At 41.8% G+C, this 20,015-nt stretch overlaps 1 protein-coding gene across 1 annotated transcript in view; it reads right to left on the bottom strand.

Annotated features, from left to right (window-relative positions):
* The window catches only part of CDHR1 (cadherin related family member 1), a 58,089-nt gene that overhangs the window by 10,246 nt on the left and 27,828 nt on the right, over positions 1-20,015 (bottom strand). The window contains exons 10-16 of the mRNA XM_034774968.1: positions 19,888-19,988; positions 17,501-17,704; positions 13,838-13,990; positions 10,877-11,041; positions 8,307-8,374; positions 4,318-4,546; positions 2,998-3,252 (exon numbers count right to left, since the gene is read on the bottom strand). Of these exons, the coding sequence (XP_034630859.1) occupies positions 2,998-3,252; positions 4,318-4,546; positions 8,307-8,374; positions 10,877-11,041; positions 13,838-13,990; positions 17,501-17,704; positions 19,888-19,988 (1,175 nt within the window). The remainder of the gene's footprint in view (positions 1-2,997; positions 3,253-4,317; positions 4,547-8,306; positions 8,375-10,876; positions 11,042-13,837; positions 13,991-17,500; positions 17,705-19,887; positions 19,989-20,015) is intronic.

The following is a 20,015-nucleotide window of genomic DNA, read 5'->3' as shown; positions in this document are numbered from 1 at the left end:
TTCTCTCTGAATGGAGGGTACACAATATCAGCAGGTCACTAGCAGGAAGTTGTTAATGTAGAAAAAAATAGGAGGAAGGATTGCTCCTCAAGTCTGGTGATTGTATCATCATGGTTGGGGAAGTGGCAGTGCATTAACTTTTTGATGAGCCGGTGCATGGGAAAGAGAATGGGGAGGAAGGAATAAATGTATTGGAAAGGTGTGCGAGTCCCAGAGCAGACAAAAGAGCATGAGCACATGCACGGTGTAGAAATACACAGAACATCTCTTGGTTTCCCAGCTACTTTCCCCATCTCTGCTAGCCAACACTCCTCACTAGGGAACTCCAGGAGGGGAGAGGACACTCACAGGACCTTTCTTTTGCCCCTGCATTTTGCCCAGGGCAAAAAAGGCTGGTGGCAGGTTTGCCTTTTCTCCTGGAGGGGCAGGGGAACTGGAAGTGGCAGGCAGCTCTCTCCATCCCTCTCTGCACCTCGGGAGGGGAGGTGAAACTTGCTGAGGGACCGATATTTTCAGCAGAAGTCAGACAGGGAACTCCCAAATGGACACATTCTCTTATTAGGAACCAAAGCTTCTTCACCCACTGGCAGGAATTCTTGGAACCTTTAGATAACCAGCCAACCAACAGCTTCTCCTGCCACTCCCTCATCAGCTTCTCTCACCTGAGGAGTCCTCCTTTTGCCAGCCAGTGACCAGAGAGAAGAATAGGGAGGTCTGGGGAGCTGGCCTCCCCAAGTTCAAGAGAGGGAGATGGACAGGGGAAATGGGGGAGCTCAACTGCCCCATCTCCAGAAGATAGAAAGGAGGGAACTCTCCCATTGCTTTTAGCAGAGCAGGGGGAATTGCTCTCCAGCGCATTCCCCCTTCTTTTAATCCCGCTCAGATTGTCTAGCTTGTTGTGCTGATGACAAGTCATAGGCCCCTGTGAGCTCACTGACTCGGTACCTCCAATATGCTGACTGATGTCAAGGCCCAGATTTCGGTGATGTCTCTTGCTCAGCAGCTGTAGCTTGCTTGACTAATAGCCAGGCACACACTACTGTGAGGTCAGTAGCTAAGTCCATCCACACTCTATGGCTGGAAATTGTGTGAAAGGATGGGTTAATGGTTATGTTACAATTAGAAGAACTGGAAATGTTTTTAGAATTAATGGGTGGCTCAAAATTCAATATTACGTAGTTCCATGTCACCTAATATTAAATGTGGAAGTGGAATGCTTTATTCTAATGAAGGCACAGGTTATCACCAACAGTAAGCTGCCACATACTGTAGTTTGCTTCAGGGGGTTGAGCACTTTATTCTGTTTGCTGTAGAAATATTCCACAACTCAGAAACAGTCAAACATCTGACATGTTGTAGCAGATTCTTCTAGGAGTGGAAGTGGTATAAATTCAGAGTATCAGTAGAGTTATTCTAGATTTACACAGGTATCACTCAAAGCAGAATCTGGCTCATCATTTTTAAAGTGACAGTTAAAATGAGTTCTCTCTGATGAAGCCTTTTATCTGTCAGGAGATGGATAACAATCAATGGGCTCAGCATATGTGCACAGGGAGCTTCCGGTAGTGCACAAATCTCTTTACCTTGGGGGACTGATATCAAGGGAACATGAGAGGGAAAACAGAAAAAAAATGAGAAAAGGAGAGAGATGCTAATATTTAAAGGATACAGAACTTTGGCTGCATTTTGGACAAAAGCAAGAGAAGGCCAGTCACTGTTAGCATGAAGAGATTTGCATTTATGCCCCATGGATGGGTCCAGATAGTAAAAGGCTAGAGGTCTGTCTCTTTTGCATCAAAGCCCATTTGCACCTCTCTGACACCCCTTTTAAAAGGTCCCAGTACAGTGGAAAAGGGGTTTAGAATACATGAAAACACACTTTAAGCCTGATTTTAACATATAAACAAGTCAGATTGAAGGGACACTGCCAACAAATGCATAATATATTTTAAAGTCTTTTTGTTTTGATTACTAACACCACTGAGGATTATTAAAATACATTAAAAATAAATTAGTTTTTAACATGCATTTGTACGTTTACTTTTTGCATTTCACTTTTGCTGAACAATGAAATTAGACTGGATCATTTATTTGTCTCCAGTCAACTTCCAATCAGTAACATTTTCTGGTTCTCATGCTCTGACGATCATTCTGCTGCAGGTGCCTGCTTACTTTTTAGAATGCTGCTGATACTGCATTATTTTTTAAGATCAAGAAAATATTTTAGTCATAGGAAATCCACACAGATATTCCTTAGATTGATCTCTATATATCCTAATATATATTTATAGAACTTAAATGTGGTATCTAAAAGTTCTTAGGAATAACCCTTCAGCAGTCGCTAAGTGCGGAGCTCCTTGGAGGAGCTGGGAGAAGGTTCTATGAGTTTTCTGCCTTCTCAAGTACCTTCTATGCATTCACCTCTCTCTTTTACCCACACTGAGATTGTGGAGGTTACTACACCCAGATGGCCATGCTGCTGTCACAGGGGAGAGAAATGGATTGCAGTTAGTCTTTGACCTAATTGCCCCCACAATCCCAGTTCTGATCGCCTGCTCTCCAAGCCGTAGGGCAACTTTTGGTCCAGTTCCCTTTCATCTCTCTTGACCAACAGCTCAGAAATGTAGTAGTCCGACTGAAGTTTGGTCTCAGGGGCACATAGGTCCTTAACTGTCTGACATCAGATGAAAGGAACTAAACACCCCTCCCCCACACCACAATCAGGATTTTCCCCTCTCCTCCAATCAGGATTTTCTTAGGCCTCTGAGTCCACAGAATTTGGCTGGGCCTCAGGGTTCTGGAAAGGCATTAAACGGTGGAGCTATCAAAAATCTGTTGGGAAAACCCTGATGGCTGGCATTTTATTTTATTTTTTTGCTATTATCAACTCTTGAAACAGTAAAGAGTGCTCTTTAGAAATGGTGTGAGTGGAAACTCCTCTTTGGTTCCACCCAAACATCTCCCAAGGCCGGTCACTTCTGTTCAATATCTGCTTACCTCTTCTGTAATATCAATCTTCAGTACTGCCGTCGTGCTAAATGAAGGGGAACCCCGGTCCTTGGCTTGAACTACCACAGACCATATGCAGTCTTTGTTCTTGGTGATGTTGTGAATGATATCCAGGGACCTGATATAGGACTTCAGCTTTATTTCCCCAGTGCTTTGATCTATATCAAATACATTGGCTGGATCTGCTTGCATAATAGAATAGTCTACAATGTTGTTGGGTTCTTCTGCATCTTGATCTATAGCCTGTTCAGGAGAAATGTTGAAAAGAGACACGTATTGCTGATGAATTTGGATGAAGGGAGAATGTAAAAGTTCCTGGGCATGTATTTGCCCACTTTAGGGATAGTCAAAGCATCTGCTGTGAGATTACTGAGATATTACTGTGTGACCTTAGACGACAAAATTAGCAGTCCTTTCCATCTGAACAATTTTTATTTTAGATTAAAGTAAACAAGAAAGAAAGTCCAGGTATTATGTATCCATGGACGTGATGGTTATAAATGATTCACTTTATATTAGCAGGCATCTTGTACTAATTTAACGGGTATTTCCCTGCAGCCAGACTAGAAGGAATACTTTACTCTTAAAGGTGAAGTTGATAGAAAACAATTTGACAGTGAGCTAGCTCTGTACACCACTAAACTATATTTGTTTTTGTTATTATACTTCAATATTTACTTTTGCTAACCATATGTATATTCTTGTCATCAGACTTGCTAATGTATGTTTGCTAATATATATTTTAGGCAGATTCTCATTTAACTGTACATGACATCTGCATTTTTTTTTCATATTCCACTCCACAGCGTTACATATACTACTTGGAAACTGAAGCCCTCTCATTATAGAACCAATGTAACTATATGGACAGATGCAAGTATCCCCACACAATGGACTTGATCTCTGCTTTGAAGGGTAGCCTGGTTTCAATCCCCATGCACATTTACTCACTCCATGTTATCTGTGCCAATGGTGATGGACTTATTTTAAATCTAGCACTATACAGCACGCTATGTGCAAACTGATAATTTAAATGATGTAACTTGGGTTTATTATTTTTTACAGAATTACATTTCTTTTGATGCATTTACCCTTTTGAACAGTATGTAAAATATTATCAGTCCATGTTTTAGATCTCTGTTCTACACTGCCACACCCAATGGGCAAACTAAAACATACTAGAGGGAAACAAATGTGTTTGTTCACCCTCATCCCACGTATGCACACTTAGGGGTAGAATGTTCAAAGCACTTGGTGTTGTGCTAACTCTGCGTCCACTAAAGTCTTGGACATCATTTCATTCCTCACCTCTATTTTCACCGGTGATCCAATGATCATGGTCTTTTCCTGGATGTTCTCATTGAACTCTGGAGAATGGTCATTAACATCTAGCACAGTGATAAACACCTCAGCCAAGCTATACTTCCCGTCTGTGTCTTCTGCCTTCACATAGAAGTTGTATTTTGCAGTGACTTCAGCATCTAATGTGGCCCATGGCTGGGTATAAATAATTCCTGTTGATGGATGGATTAGAAATCTGGAGGAGATACATGAAAAACAAGCATTTTGAGTGTTAAGTTGTGGACGCTCACATCCTAGTCTAGATTATTGAACTGCTGAGGTTAGATATTGGTACCCAGAACAGATGCAAACTCAAGTTAATTTACATCTTGTCTTGTTCGCTCTGCCTAGGCTCAGTGATGTCACACGGCTTACACCAAAGGCTAAACAGTCAATTGACAAACACATAGGCCCCCTAAAGAAGCAGTTGAGGTTTTCCTATGACATTGGGAAAGCTTGTGTGGCACAAAGTTGGCATAGCTTGTTCTATGCCACCCATTTCCCTGCTTTGCAATGCAGGGTGGTGCATCCGGGATGGGCAGGGCTTTGTTGGGGGTGGGGGTTCGCACCAGACACAGAAAAGGTGCAGTACATGACACTTCACCAGATCTTTGGCCACTGCTCTAAGTTATGCTGGATGCCTCTGCCCAGGACTGAGGTGGTGGAAAGGTGGACTAGAGACAGCTTTCCTCCACCTTCTTCTCAGCTGCACTGAGTGTAAACTCTGCCTAGTTGACAACTGAGCCTATTGTACAGTTCAGTTCAGTTATGGTCTAATGCAGAGGAGTATTAAAGATGTGGGTAGTGGTATAATGCTGGAATTTATGCAGCCGGGAGCCTTATACAAGGCCTCTCCTGTTCTGAAAACAGACCTAAAACTTGACAGATCCCAAATCACCGACCCTACATATTTTTGCTTGTCATTTTTGTTTTGAAAAAACAGAATTATTATTATGTGGTATTCTTTGTGTGTTAGCCCTTTCAGTTGTATTTCGTAGAAGCTTTTGTACTCATGCAATGCTCAGTGTGATGGTTTTTTCCCAAATGTGATCTCTTTGTGTAGAAACATTAGAGAACTGCATATTTATTCAGGTTATAAGTACAATGTATTAGATCGTGTCCTGAATAAAAGAAGATTGATTGACCCCAGCTGAATAGCAGAGGAAAGTGTGTTGCATACAATATTTGGCTCTTAGTTAGCGTCTCAGAATGGGTAAGCTAAATGGTTCTGCTAAGCCCCCTAAAATGTGCAGAGCGATTGAGTCCTCCAAAAACTAATCACTGTTTTATAAACTGGTATTGGGAGGTTGCAGGTATTCAGAATTATCCAGGGTGAGTTCAATTCTATGCATTTTTAATTACTGAGCCACTGTCAAGAGTGACAGGCAAAAGACTGAATTTCTCTTAAAGATGCCAACCTCCTGTCTTTTCAAAGGACCCTGTCAGTTTAGGCCCCAAATGGAGGTTTTGTAAAAATGAAAGGTTTTCTGTATCCTGTATTTAATGCAAAATAAAATAAAGTATTTTTGTGCATTCCAATTTTGAGCTTAATATATAATTATTATAAAATTGGCATTGTTATTATCTATGCTTATGAGTTGTTTGTATTACAATAGTACCCACAAACGCCAAGGAAGACTGAGACCTTATTGTACTGAGTGCTGTGCAAATCCATGGAAAGAGATAGTCCCTGTGCTGAAGTGCTTACAATCTAAAAAGACAAGAACTACAAAAGGTAGTTTTATTATCTCCATTTTACAGATGGGGAACTGAGGCGCAGAGAGATTAAGGCCTTGTCTACACACAAAAATTGTATCACTTTAGCTATACCAATATAGTTAAAGTGGTTCAGCACCCTGGTGTGGACTCCGTTATACTGGTATAAGGCAGAGTTATACTGTGGGATAGGGTCGATAAACTCCACACTGGACAACAAGGGGTTAAGGAGCTGGTCTGGGCTCAGCTACCCCAGCCTGGCCACACCTGCAAGAGAGGCACAGGCTGGAGAAGGAGCTTTAAAAGGGGGGCAGAACAGCTCACTTGTTGGCAGACCAGGGAAAAGAAACAGATCTTCAACCCTCAGCTCCCAAGGAAAGGGCTGATTGAAGGCAGGAGCTTCCCAGACAACCACTGCCTGATGGTCCCTGCCAGAGGGAAGGGAGGGACAGAATTAGATACATGCTGAGGTGGAGTCACTCCCCTCTATCCTTTACTAACTTCATTTATTTGCATTAATTCTCCTTGCTTTTTGTTCACCAACTACCCTGGAAGGGGAGGGACTTTGAATTGACCTGGCCAGAGGGCCAAGTCACAGGAAGAGGCAGGCCACCACAGAGGCAGAGCAGCCATTGGTAGGAGACCCCAGTGGACAGAGTGCTGCTATGCCACACCCCGCCATGAGGAGGAGCCAGTGGTGAGTCAACCCTTTCACATATGGATATTGCTATTCCTATTTGGGAGGGGAAATATTCCAGTATAATGCACCTTTATACCAGTATAACTACATCCATGTTAGGAGTTGTACCAATTTAACTGTTTTGGCAGAAACATCACAGCCCTAACAAACAGTTAAATTGGTACAAGAATTGCATGCGGTGCAAGCCTAAGTGATGTGCCTGAGCTCATGCTGGAAGTTTATGGCAGAGCTGGAAATTCAACCCAGATTTCCTGAGTCTCAATCCAGTGTCTTAACCAAAAAAGTTCCATGTTTAGGAAAACAAACAAAAAACCTCACAGCAGCCTCATTTCCCTGGTTAAATTCTAGCTTTAGAGTGTGAGAATCAGAATAAATTTGCATACACTTTTTTTTTCCACACAACATCTTTTTTTCCCCAAGCCTTCAGAAGTTTTTTGGCACCAGCTGTTACATTTTAAACTTAATAGGTCTGAGTGCATCGGATGGCCTTTGCTTGCTTGCTTCTACCCAATTAACAGCTTGCTTGAGGATTTAGTGAGAAGCTCAAAATAAGCCGTGATTTAGAAGCTCCTGTATGTGCGCCCTTGTTTGGATGTTTCCCAATAAACCCCTGAAATTCTGGATTTGACTGCCATAATTAGCATCCTACTCAAAGTGGGGAGCAGAGCTTTAAAACCAGGTGGGGAATTAATAGAAGAAATAAAATTTTGCAGGAGAGGGGGATGAGAGTCTGGACAACATACTCATTTGCAAGTTCTTCTCTCCAACCTCTTAAGTCATAGGGGTGAGAGGTTCCGCAGAATCATGAGAGATGACCAGCCATATTCGAGATGGCTAGGAGCCCCAGCCAATTATTACATTTGCAATAACTGGGGTGGGGTTGGAAAGCTGATCAAATGGGTGCTCATTTTCATCTATCCTACAACAGGAAGCAGGAGCGAGGTATCTATTAGAGATCTGGTGAACATCCTGTTACCTTCCTCCATGCCCTGCTGCTACTAGTGTTACATGCAAGCAACAGTTCTAATATCCAGTGGTGCCAGTCACCAATGCCAGAAGTGCCAACAGTGTCAGACCTCAGAAAATGTGGGAATTTTTAAATATGGTTCCCATGAATTTTTGGTCTTTTCTGTACATTGGATTGAGTGTTGAAATGGCATAGTTTTTGCAGCTAAACAGGGGTGTGTGGGGTCCACAGAACTTTCGCAATAACCAGCACAAACAACCCTTCTTCCTGCAAAAAGTACTTTTTAAATGATAGTTTGAACAGATGCTATGCATTGTCACTTAGCTGCCCTAGGTTTCTTTAGGGGCATGTGGGTAAAACACCATAGACTTATACAACAAGTTTTTGCCTGTTTTTTGCAGGAGAAAATATTTTAACAGAAACAACTCAGGAAAAAGACATAGGGTAAGTGCCTCCCCCTCAAATAATCTCAATATGCATTTGTCTGAGATGTCAGCCACGGTCTTAACCCTCTTATTTTGTCAGTAGTGATTTCTCTTTTTAATGTATTCAAAGGTTAACTTTTTTACTTACAGATCAGCTCCTGTTCCATATATGGAGTATTTGACTTCTCCCCAGAGTCCTGAATCTGGGTCTGTAGCCTTAAGAAAAGAATTCAAAGGAGTCCTGATTTATTAACCTGTAGTAAAGTATATTGTCCTATTGTGCCTAATAACAGCACACTAAAAGCCAAACAGATTTTTCTCCTTTTAAAATATTTTGTCGGTATATTTATGGAACTTTCATTAACAATTTGCATTTGGAAGTTTGCAAAATATTACAAAATCAAATGGTAACGGGCGATACAGCAAAGCTTTTTCATACAACCACGTCCTAAGCACTCTACATGAACATAAGCAGTAAAATCTAGAATGCTTATTGGGTGACGCCATTCTTAGGCATTTGACATTATCTTGTAACATCCTTTCTTTCATAGGAGTAAGGAGGGCATTAGTGCACTGACTAAACAAACAACTCATTCTCAACCTTTACTAGAGATCAGTTAAATATGAGTGCAGTGTCCCTGGCCAAAACTGTCTTTTAAACAGCACAGAGATTTTTTTAAAAAGACTCTTCACTGTGGTATATTTAGTTGATATTTTTACATAACGATATTTCAATATGTGGGCCCAGGTTGCGCTGCAGGTATCTCTTCAGATGTTGCAACTTTGTTCTGCATTCTTCTTAGTTTCTCCACGGGTTCAGGGTTGGGAAAAGCAGTTGACTTGATAGAGGGAGTTATTTCTGTTTTCTTTGGTACCTATGAGGATTTTTTTGTTACATCAGTATGTCTGTCCATCTACCTCTAAATGCAGAGAAACTTGATGTAGGCAGGTGTGCTGTGGTGTTGAGTGTATAACTGGCTCCCTCACTTGCTTGTTTAAACATTGCTTGCTTGTTTTGCAGTCTTTAGCAATGTCTTTGATGTCTAAACTCATGCAAGACCAGTGTAACTCATCTGTGGCCTTGTGGGGAGTGGGGACGTGCATCTGGTTCCCGATAACTACCATGGATTCTTGTCAACTTCTGAGGTCTCATAACTTTGGGTTCTTTTTACTGGATTCCATTTCGCATGTTATTTTTTCTTGGGATGTCCAGTATTCTCTAATACATCTTTCATATGTATCCATCCTGCTAGAACAGTTACTTTCCAAGCCTACAGTATCTCAACATGCTGGGTTTGTCTCTGAATCTGGTTTAGGCACTAATCTGGTGACTACATGATGTTTAGTATTGAATATGAACTGTGCAGATGCACTGTCCTCTTTGCCTTTGACCAGAAGGGCCCAATTTTGCTGCTTTTGCAAAATGTTTTTTTTTTTTTTTTTTAAACATTTTCTGCAGACCACCTCAGTGTTGGACACTGTTCTTCTTCTTCTGACTACTACAGTAAGGAACATGATAATCTCTGTGCTGTGCTGCCTTGGTGCCACAGTGTGTCCTATGGTGAGCCTCTTCTTTTTTGTTTTGATGTTCTTCCCTATATAGAGTTTAGTGTTTTCACCTCTAGGATCTGCAGTTAGTACTTTCAGTAGCATTTGTGTCATTTCACTGCCTCTGCAGCACACTGACTAGTTTGGTCTCCCTTAGCATCCTGCCTCAGGAATCTATGTCTCTGGTGCCCAGCCCTACGGGATCTTGTATCACTCCCAAATTTACACGTGGCTGTCGACTGCCTCAGCTTTGTGTGGCATACTGATCTATGGGTTCTAGCTCTGACTCTAGTGGTTGTATTAAACAAATGTATAACATTCCTTTTGGGCTGGAAATGTTTCTTCAGTGCTCACAGGGTCTCTAACATTTTGCTTTTCTTCCTCTGACAGTGTGAGATATTGGTAAATGTATAAACAAACTCTTCCCATTTCTGAACACACGAAAGCAGTTCTTACATTGGGGTCATTCTTTTCCAAATCTCGTGCATTTTTATAGTCTTGCTCATGAACAGCATAATTATGCATGTAGCAATCATGTCACCTTTGCAATCTATGGAAGATGGGACTAGAAATTCACTAGCAGCCATTTTCCTTTCTTTTTGTTCAACCTCAATCAAATCCAAGTCTTTCTTAGAACAATCCCAGCCTCGCTCAGCTATCACTGAATCTTTCAGCTGGAGTGTGTGACATTTTTGTGGCTTAAAAAACCACATAAAATAAAATAAAAATGGCACAGACACATTGTCTGAAAAGGCTTTGCTGAAACAACAGCTACCTTGCTGAGCATTGTGTGCTAACATAACAATATCAGACACTGAGTGGCTCTACACATTAGAGCTTAATATACCTGCTACTCTGAGTATAGTGATAGCTGTGAGTCCATATGGCCTTGATCCCAAATGCACTTAGTTATGAGACTGCAGGAGCAGGTTTTCTTTTACTCATTGATTTAAAGATGTTTCAGCAGGTGAGCAGCCAACAAACATAGGAATGACTCCCACCCATGTTGAGGTCAATGACAAAACTCCCATTGACTTCAGCATGGGAGTAGAATAGAGCTTATAAAGAATAAAAAGTTATTAGGAGGACAGAGCCACTGACATGCTTTGGCAGTTTCCATAGACAGATAGTTAGATCAGACACATCTCTGGAAGACTGAATAAAGCTTACTGTAACAGCCACTACGTTGGACCCCCCTGGGGAATTCTCTGGAATCCTGGCAATGTAATAGTCAGATGAGAACTTTGGGACGTTGTCATTGGTGTCCAAGAGACGTATCACTATATCCGCCGTTGAGCTAAATTTCTCAGGAGTGTTCACCTCTATGGCAAGAAGCTACGAAGATAAAATAGTGAATTCTACTATTATTATTGCAAGTATTTGGGAGGCATCTATCACTATGCCTAGGTGCATTTTATCCCAGTTAGAACGGAAACCAACACCACAAGAAGGAAAGCATGCTTTGTGTAACTGGGCAAATCATGCAAAAATCAAACTCATTTTTTAAATTGATACACATTTTAAAATAAACTTCAGCCATGTCCGTGCCCACTTTGTGTTTGCTTTTCTTGAAAGTCTGAGCAATCCATTTGAAATTTTGTGGGAAGGGAATTTCAAATTTGTCTCTGCAATAATGTGCAGAAACCAACTTTTAAATCTGTATGTGTCATTATTTACAGTAGAAGTGCTTGCCTGACTGTCTGACTAATCACAGTTTCCAGCATAGCTCAGAGAGTGCATATTGAAAATCAAATATCTGCAGAGAACTGTTCCAGATTTTTTTAAAAATGCCTCAAATATTTCAAATAATTCAAACATTGAATTAGCTTGAATGATGGATAAAATGATGTATCTGCTGGTGAACATTTTGCAGACACAGAGGCTAAATTCATCAGATTATTTGTACCACTCCAGTGTTCCGCAGCTATTCACAGAAGGTGACTTAACTTCCTTGGATGGACTCAGGATGGGAGACAACAGCTACTAGATAAAATATCAGAGCCTGCAGAACCTGGTGTCATTGAAAAGCCTAGAACAAGAAATGCATTTTACATCTTGCCATAAACACAGCCAGGCTGGGACTCATGTATTTAAAAGCAAGATCAAATTCCAGAGGTTCCACTAATGAGAACTCCTAGCCCAAATTCCCTTGAGCTTCAACCTCTCTGAATCATACCTTCTGAGTGTAGATGTCCTGGTGAAGCTTAGGGGAAGAGACAGACTTTGTGACTACTGGGCCTGAGCAATTAGGACTTTATTGAATTTCATGTTGAAATGAACTACAGCACCAGGGCAGCTAGACAGAGCACTAGTCAGTGCGATATGTTGTTATTCTGCCCTCTGAAGAGGCAAGCAGCTGCATGCTGCACCTGATGGAGCTGCTAAGTGGCCTTCTAGATTAACCATTGTAAATTTAAATTGTAACAGTCCAGTTTGGAGGTGTCAAATGCCTGAGATACAATGGGCTCCAGGCCTAGAGAAGTGGACTCATTTGAAAACAAAAGATGTTTCTGGCCACTGTGCTGCTAACTGGGTATCCAGGAGAACTGAGGAATCTAGCAAAAGGGTGAATCACTGTGATAACTGGAGGGCAGAAGTTCTCCACTGAGCCATTGTCTTTGTCAATTCCTCAGAATGTGTTCTGGTCAAATAATTCTAGATCACTCCTTGGGTGTCATGCTTTCCACCTACATCCTGGAGAATGGACCTGGCATGCTGCTGTATACAATAAGGGCAGACTAATGTTTCATTGATTTCTATGGTATGCTAATGGACAACAGTAAACTAGCAGGGAAGGAGTTAATCACTGATTAGGGAAGGTATGACAGTTTTGATGAACTGTTGGGGATAGACATTAGAACAGAAACCAGCCCAAATCTTGTCCAAAATGTTAACTGAAAGAACTCACTCTGGCAGTCGGGGTAGCAAGTGGCTTGAACTTGTCAAGTATACAAGACAGCTAGTGAATTGTTTGAAAAAAAAAAAAAAAAATTGGCATATTTCAAACCTGGATATCTGATTTTCCCACCACCCTCCTTTCCCAATAGGGAATTTAGAAACAGGCTTTGTATTTTTAGCAAAATCTGTGCAGTTCATTTTAACACTCTTGTGCAAATCATTTTATCCAAACAAAGTGAGAGAGCTCATAAGGAATAAAAAAATCCTCTTCACTTGTAATTACAACTTTCGGTGATCATTGCAATAGCATTCAGCTTTCAGTGTTCATGAGCTGGTTGGTTCAATATAGAATTCAAGGTATTCATGAGCTGTGTGATTTCTTTAGTGGTCTTATAGTAACTTACCATGAATAAATCTGCACTACTTATAACTGATTTGGGCAATGCTTTATAATTGGTCATGAAGCTTCCATCTGAATACAATAATAATATGTTGTATTTCTAGAGCACCTTGAATCTAAGGAGCACCAGGTGCTTTACAAACAAACATGACAAATGGTGGAACTGAGACACAGCAGTGAAGTGACTTGCTGAGGTCACATGGCAAATCCTGGGCATAGAACCCAGGAAATCTGACTCCCACACCACTCCCTGTAATCATTACAGAAACTGCCTCTTTGTATACAAAACATGCAGAGCCCATTAGTACCGAACTATAACTTGGAAAAAATATTTTACGAGTAACAAGGTGCTGAAGGCAATGAGCTGCAATAGAAAAGTAATTACCCATCAGCTGGGGTCTTCCACCAGTTCCAGCAATAACACTAAAGCAAGACCATGTGCCACATGGCCTAAGTCTGAGTAAGTGAAATCCTGGATTCACTAAAATCAGTGGGGCCAGGATTGCATCCAATGAGCTTATTGGCATAAGTGAAATAGTCACCCTGATGTGCATAGTCCACAGTGCTTCAGAAACATCACAAAATGAAATTTCTATACAAATGTAACAGCTAGAACTCCTTGCATTCACTGGGCCAAAGATAGACTACGGTCCTCAGTTACACTCATTAAACACCACAGCAATGACCTGAGGGAAGAATTTGACTTGGTGAGCTTCGTTTACAGGGCTATAACAGCATTAGCATTCAGTCACACGGCCCCAGTCGAAACCAGAAGTCAAAAACCCTCACGTATATGAACCTTTTAATTGGAGCAGGCAAGGAACATACTATACCTTAAAGGTTAACAACTGGAACTTCTCATAATCTATGGCAGCAGAGTTCTCCACTATTATGGTAACCTGAGCCTCATTCAGCACCGTTTGGGGAACAACTCGGAAAATGCCACCGGGTCCAACTAGCCGGAGGTTGAATTTAGCATTGGCCCCCTGGGAACAAAGCATAGGTATGAAAGTAAAAGCAGTACAAAGTGATGTTGCTTTGCTTTCAGCAGCAAGGCTGCATTTACTGTTGCATGGCATAGGCAACATTTTTATTTAGTATGTGTATAATTAGAATGTGTGTCTGACTGCTTAGAACCTTCTGTTCTCCATCTCCTGGGTAAGAGAGTGCTAAGAGGCTTACTAAAGTAATCGCTGCGGCTCTGGTCACAGGGCACACGTGGCTTTTTTATTTTAAAAAAAAAAAAAGATTAATTATTCCTCCAATTACAATGGAAAAACACTACACTAGGGCTGGCTATGTGGGCAATTCATGTGAGAAAGAGGCTTTGACTAAGCTTCAAAGCTTGTGTTCCTTAAGCTGGTTGTGTTCCAAGGAACCAGGAGCACATAGATTGGTGATTCTAGGAAGGTTTATCCCTTCCATCTTCCTGACCAGGATTTTATAACAGCCAAAGAAGCAAGGGTCTCCAGAGAATCCATCCTGCGCTTTGCAGTGTGATTGATGCATTGCTGGACAGGACTTAGTGAGTTTAGTCAGTACTGTAGGTATGTGTATATACAGCAATGAAGCTTTTTATGTGCTGCACTGCTTTGTCTCATTGTTTTTGGTTTAGGAAGCTCCCTCTAACCTGCAGAGAACAGGTGACTGGAGATAAAGGATGACCCATTGGTGGAACAGTGGAAAACAAGTGAAATCACTGAACAATAGTAATATATAAAAGGCATCAACCTGGGGCATTCTGCCATGCACTGTGATAAAGTATCAAGCTATTGGACACCAGAACAATTCTTTCAAGTTTTATCTGAACACGGAAGGGGAATGGCAAAAAAAGGAAGGTTCATACAGATAGCCGTTTTAGCCATTAATCTGGCAGACATTTATGCGTTCCTATAGAGGATGGGGCAAGATGAGCTGAATGTGATTTATTAACTAATAGCAGGTACCAATCTCTCAACAGCTGTGATTCCCAACTGTCGCCACCAGCCACAATCACTGATTGGCGGATGCTGATGTCCCTCCAGCAGGGCCGGCTCCAGGCACCAGCTTAACAAGCAGGTGCTTGGGGTGGCCAAGGGAGAGGGGCGGCACCTGCGGCAATTCGGGGGCAGCAGGTCCCTCACTCCCTCTAGGAGCGAAGGACCTGCCGCTGAACTGCCGCCGCCGATCGCGGCTTTTTTTTATTTTTATTTTTATTTTTTTTTGTTTGGGGCGGCAGAAATGCTGGAGCCGGCCCTGCCCTCCAGGATGCAGTACTTCTAGTAGTGGTGATGTAGAAACGGGACAGCCCCCACTTGCTGATGTACACATAGGTGGACTAAGCCTGGGCAGTCACTGCTTCAGTACTTGCCCATCTCAAAAGGGAAAAAAGCCAATGTTAATCCCCAAAACAAATCTGAATATTTTCAGGTTCAAGCTCAGCGGCTTATGTTGCACTGGAATCCAAACTCCCACAATTAAAGGGTAACCCATTGGCTCCTTTTTGCCTGCAGTGGAGAGTGGAGTGACACATACAAATACCAGCTGGACATGACTGATGTGCATGGAATGAGTAAGAGCAGTGGCAATGTGGAATGCTATCTTCCCAGCCAGGCAAAGATCCCCTATGCATGGGACTCCACAGGTTTTTGGGGGACCATGCTGTGTTGGAGATGGCTGCTCTGCATAGTTTGCTTCCTCCCAAAACTGAGTGACTTTCTGTCAGGAAATTTAGCAGAACCCACCTCTGGTCAGAGCAACCCATGTTCCATGAGCCCAGTTGGACAATCACAGAGCACAGGAATGTCAGGAGAGCCAGTGGAAGCATGGCTGCTGTCTTTCCTTATAGTGAGAAGAGGTGTGGCGCATAGAGCAGATGGGCTTCCACTCCATACTCCTCAGGCTTTGCAGAAATTAGAGGTTGTACCTCCAGCTCCATCCCACGCCACCACTAAGCATACATTGTTTACTTTACATTTTGCCTTGAATGAGTGTGTGTGCAGAAGGGGAATAATTTGGCTTTAGGCCTTTAAAAGAAAAAAAACCATTGTGTGACACTGTGCAGCAGTAAACATGTTCAGAAATGTATTCGATATAGGCACAAATGCTTTCTGTATATTTTATAGTCTGGTTGCAACCTACGTGACTTTTTTTTTTAAACTCCAAGTAGAGAAAAAGCTAGCATAGCAGTTTTTCAGTTTGCTTCCTTCTGTTGCTGCAGCAGCAGCAACAATGACAGGACTGACTGGGCACTCAGACGTAAGTAGTCGTTTATCTGCTTGCTGCAGAGCAGCAAGGGGAAGCCATGGGGCTTGATAACAGTACAATAGTAACAGTACAATACTGAGTACAGTGACAGAAGAGCATTGCTGTTAACAGAATACAGTTCTGGGATGTTGTCATTCCCTAAACCTCAGGCTAACTCAAATGGAGGCCAGTGGTACAGTAGCTAACTTAAGGTTTCCTATAGCAACTATTGCCATAGTATATAAGTGCTTCTTAGGTTGGTTAGAACTACAGGGTGAGGTCCCAAGTGGGCTTCATGGAGTCTTCTTCTCCCTTGTCTGGCTATCGGATGCTCTTCTTGGGGTATAAAGCTTTATCAAACCATGCACTGCAACTCATGGTAAAGGATAAAGGCCAGAAGAATGATAAGTTATAGGTTTTACTAACAGAAACAATGAAAGGGGCAAGGTCTGTATTGTCTCCATAAGGTTGTGGGAGACAGCAGTAATAAAGCTACTATTTGTAAAGCATTTTGAAGTTGTAAAATGCTAAGTAGTCCTCCTATTACCTCTAGGAGTTATGCAAGAATGTATTATCCTCATTTTACATATGGAGAAACTAAGTGAGAGAGGTGAAGGGTCTGATGCTGATCCTATGTCATTGTAAATCAAGCGTAACTCCACTGAACTCAGTGGAGTTATACTAGTGGTAAAACTAATTTGAGATTGTAAATAGGGCCTAAAATGTCTAAGGGCTTGTTTACACTTACTGGGGGGGGGGGGGGGGAAATCGACGAGTGGTGATTGATATATCGGTGGTCAATTTAGCGGGTCTAGTGAAGACCCGATATATCGACTGCAGATCGCTCTCCCATCGACTCCTGTACTTCACCGGAATGAGAAGAGTAAGGGGAGTCGACGGGAGAGCATCTCCCATCGACATAGCATAGCGTGGACCCCGCAGTAAATAGGTCTAAGCTACGTCAACTTGAGTTACACTACTAACGTAATTCAAATTGCATAGCTTAGATCGACTTTCCCACATAGTGTAGACAAGACCTTAGGCCCAGCAGGAGTCAGTCTCTGAGCTGGGGTTAGAACTCATGGGGTTCAAGCCAATAGACCGTACCTCTCTTTTAAGCATTCACAACACTGTTAATGGGCAATCGTATTATAATACTAATAACCTATCCTTGCTCCTCCCCAAAATTTAGGTTCCCAGATATTACAGTGAAAGGTGCTGCAGAAAACCCTTAGACAGTCAGACTAGATAGATACTCTTCACAAACTCACCTGATCTGAATCGTTGACAGTAATTTTCAGGCCCCTTAGGATTTCACCCTCGGGTGGGTGCTCATACATTGTCAATTCAAACCGATTCTGGGGCCCATTTTCTCCATAGAAAGTTGGTGGGTGGTTGTTGAGGTCGACGACCCTTATAGTCACGGTGGCAAAAGCATATGCTGTCACATCACCATCTAGACTTATTTCTGATGCCTATGATAGGTAAAAGAAAAACTGTAGTGCTTTCTTTGTGGAGAACTATCAGTTCAATTAAAATGTTTCTTCTCTCAGGCCCTCAGAGGGCCTTAATCTGTGTGAACAAATCACATATTAAGGGTAATTTTGTACATGAGTTGAGTATGCCTGATGCCTTTACATTTGTCTAGATCTTTAAATTTGTGTTAGAAACCTTGGTCTGAAGCTGAGGCTAGGTCTACACTACAGGGGGGGTCGACCTAAGATACGCAACTTCAGCTACGTGAATAGCACAGCTGAATTGGTGTATTTTAGGTCGACTTACCTGGCTGCAAGGACGGCGGCGAGTCGACCGCGGCTGCGCCGCCGTCGACTCCGCTTCCACCTCTTGCCGCGGTGGATTTCGCGGAGTCGACGGAAGAGCCATCGGGGATCGATTTTATCGTATCTTCACTAGACGCGATAAGTCGATCCCCAATAGATCGATTGCTACCCGCCGATTCAGCGGGTAGTGAAGACGTGCCCTTAGGGATGGAAATCTTGGCTCTATTGAAGTCAAACTGCACTGACTTTCAGTGAGGTTAGGATTTCACTCTAGAGCGCTACAAACTTGCAGAAAGTCGTATTTGTGCTCAGCCATCCAAAAGCTTAACAAAACCAATGGTCCTGCATTGGCCACAAGGCCAAGTCTTCAGAAAAGAGCTCCACAATCCACCTCTGTCCTAGAATGAAAACTGCTCTCTAGGGACGAATTACCAATTGACATAAAGTAAGAGATGATCTGAACTTTTGCTCAGAATGAAGGTACAAGGTAAAAAGGAACCCAAAACGCTTAGAAGTTCCAAAAAGCTTGGACTTTTCCTCCAGGTTATTTTTCAGGTACCCATGCTCTTCTTGGTTCTGGCAGAGGGCATGAGTGCTGAAGCACTGTGAGAAGAACTGTGCTTTTGCAGTATTTGGGGGGCATATGGGAAGAAGAAAGTACTAGAAATTTCCTTCTGGAGAGACTGCTTTCAGATTTATAGCCCTGCTTTGCTGACCCCATGGACAGGCAACCAAACTGAACTGAACTACCAGACTTGTTGAGGTTCACCCAATCAATACTCTTCTCATTGACTGTGCCTCTGATGTTTCTTCCACTATAGAGGAAACTCTGGCTGCTGCTTTGTATAAGAAATTGGTTACCAGTAACCGAGGAATCAAACTCTAACTGGTTAAATTAATCCCTGGTGTACACCCATTTCAGTCAAAGAATTTTCAAACCAACACCAATTATGGCCCAATATTTCAACCTTTGTTCCACTTGCATCAAATTGACTTGATGGTACAGCATGATGCAACATGATTTTAACATGAATTTCTCTAGAGGATTTTATGTCTTAAATCTCTGAGCATGTAGAGCCAGATTCTCAGCTTGACGTCAATAGCAGCCCACCAATTTACACAAGCTAAGAATCTGGCCCTTTACTATTGTTTTTAGTATAAAATAATTCAGCATTTATTTATTTATCTTTGGGCTAAGTCACAAGGCCCTTCTAAAGACTTAATCTAGTTCTTATTCAGGAAAATTGCCATTGCTTTCAATGCATGTTTGTGTGAGGAAAAATTGATAAGGGCCTAATGATGTGACCCTGTGCCATTAAAATGTTGATCGTTAGAATTCTGTGTAAATTTAGGCAGCATGTCACATTCATATCCTGTCTCTTTAAAATTCTGTTCTCTTTCCAGTTCTAACTTTGGACGTGTGTGTCAAAGTTGTGTTAGAGACCCAGTCATGTGGATATAGATTTAATAGCTATGATCCACTATTCAGCATAATTTATCCTAACCCGCTCAATGATTATAGATTTAATAGTAATCCACTCCAGCAGATATGGATTTAATAATTCATTAATTTTCATACTCAGTAATAAAAATTGAAAATAGAGAGTGAGCAGACAATCACCTAAGAGAAAGAAGACTGTAGAGCTGGGAATTAATTTGTGACTATTAGATTTTATTTCTAAGAGGAAATTGGGGGCACTTTGAATATCTGGGCAAACAATGGGAAATTACGCTAATTTACATGAGGTGATGATCTGACCTTTGAACATACAAATACAACATGTAGCATTTAAGACTTGGTTCATGTTACCTGTTTTTAACACAGATTGACACTCATGGCTAGTAGATCACGGGCACAGGGAAACTATGGAGCATACCTGAATTTTTAGTTCATACACTTCTTTCTTTAGTCTACTTGGGTTTTTTATAACAGAAATAGCTCCAGTCGTATTATTTATTTCAAAAGATCCTTCACTTCCTGTCACAAGAGAAAGGGACATTTGAT

This window comes from Trachemys scripta, chromosome 7 (genome assembly GCF_013100865.1).
Source record: "Trachemys scripta elegans isolate TJP31775 chromosome 7, CAS_Tse_1.0, whole genome shotgun sequence".
NCBI classification, from domain to species: domain Eukaryota; kingdom Metazoa; phylum Chordata; order Testudines; family Emydidae; genus Trachemys; species Trachemys scripta.
Note: the sequence above shows the minus strand (reverse complement) of the source record. Positions and strands in the feature narration are given on the sequence as shown.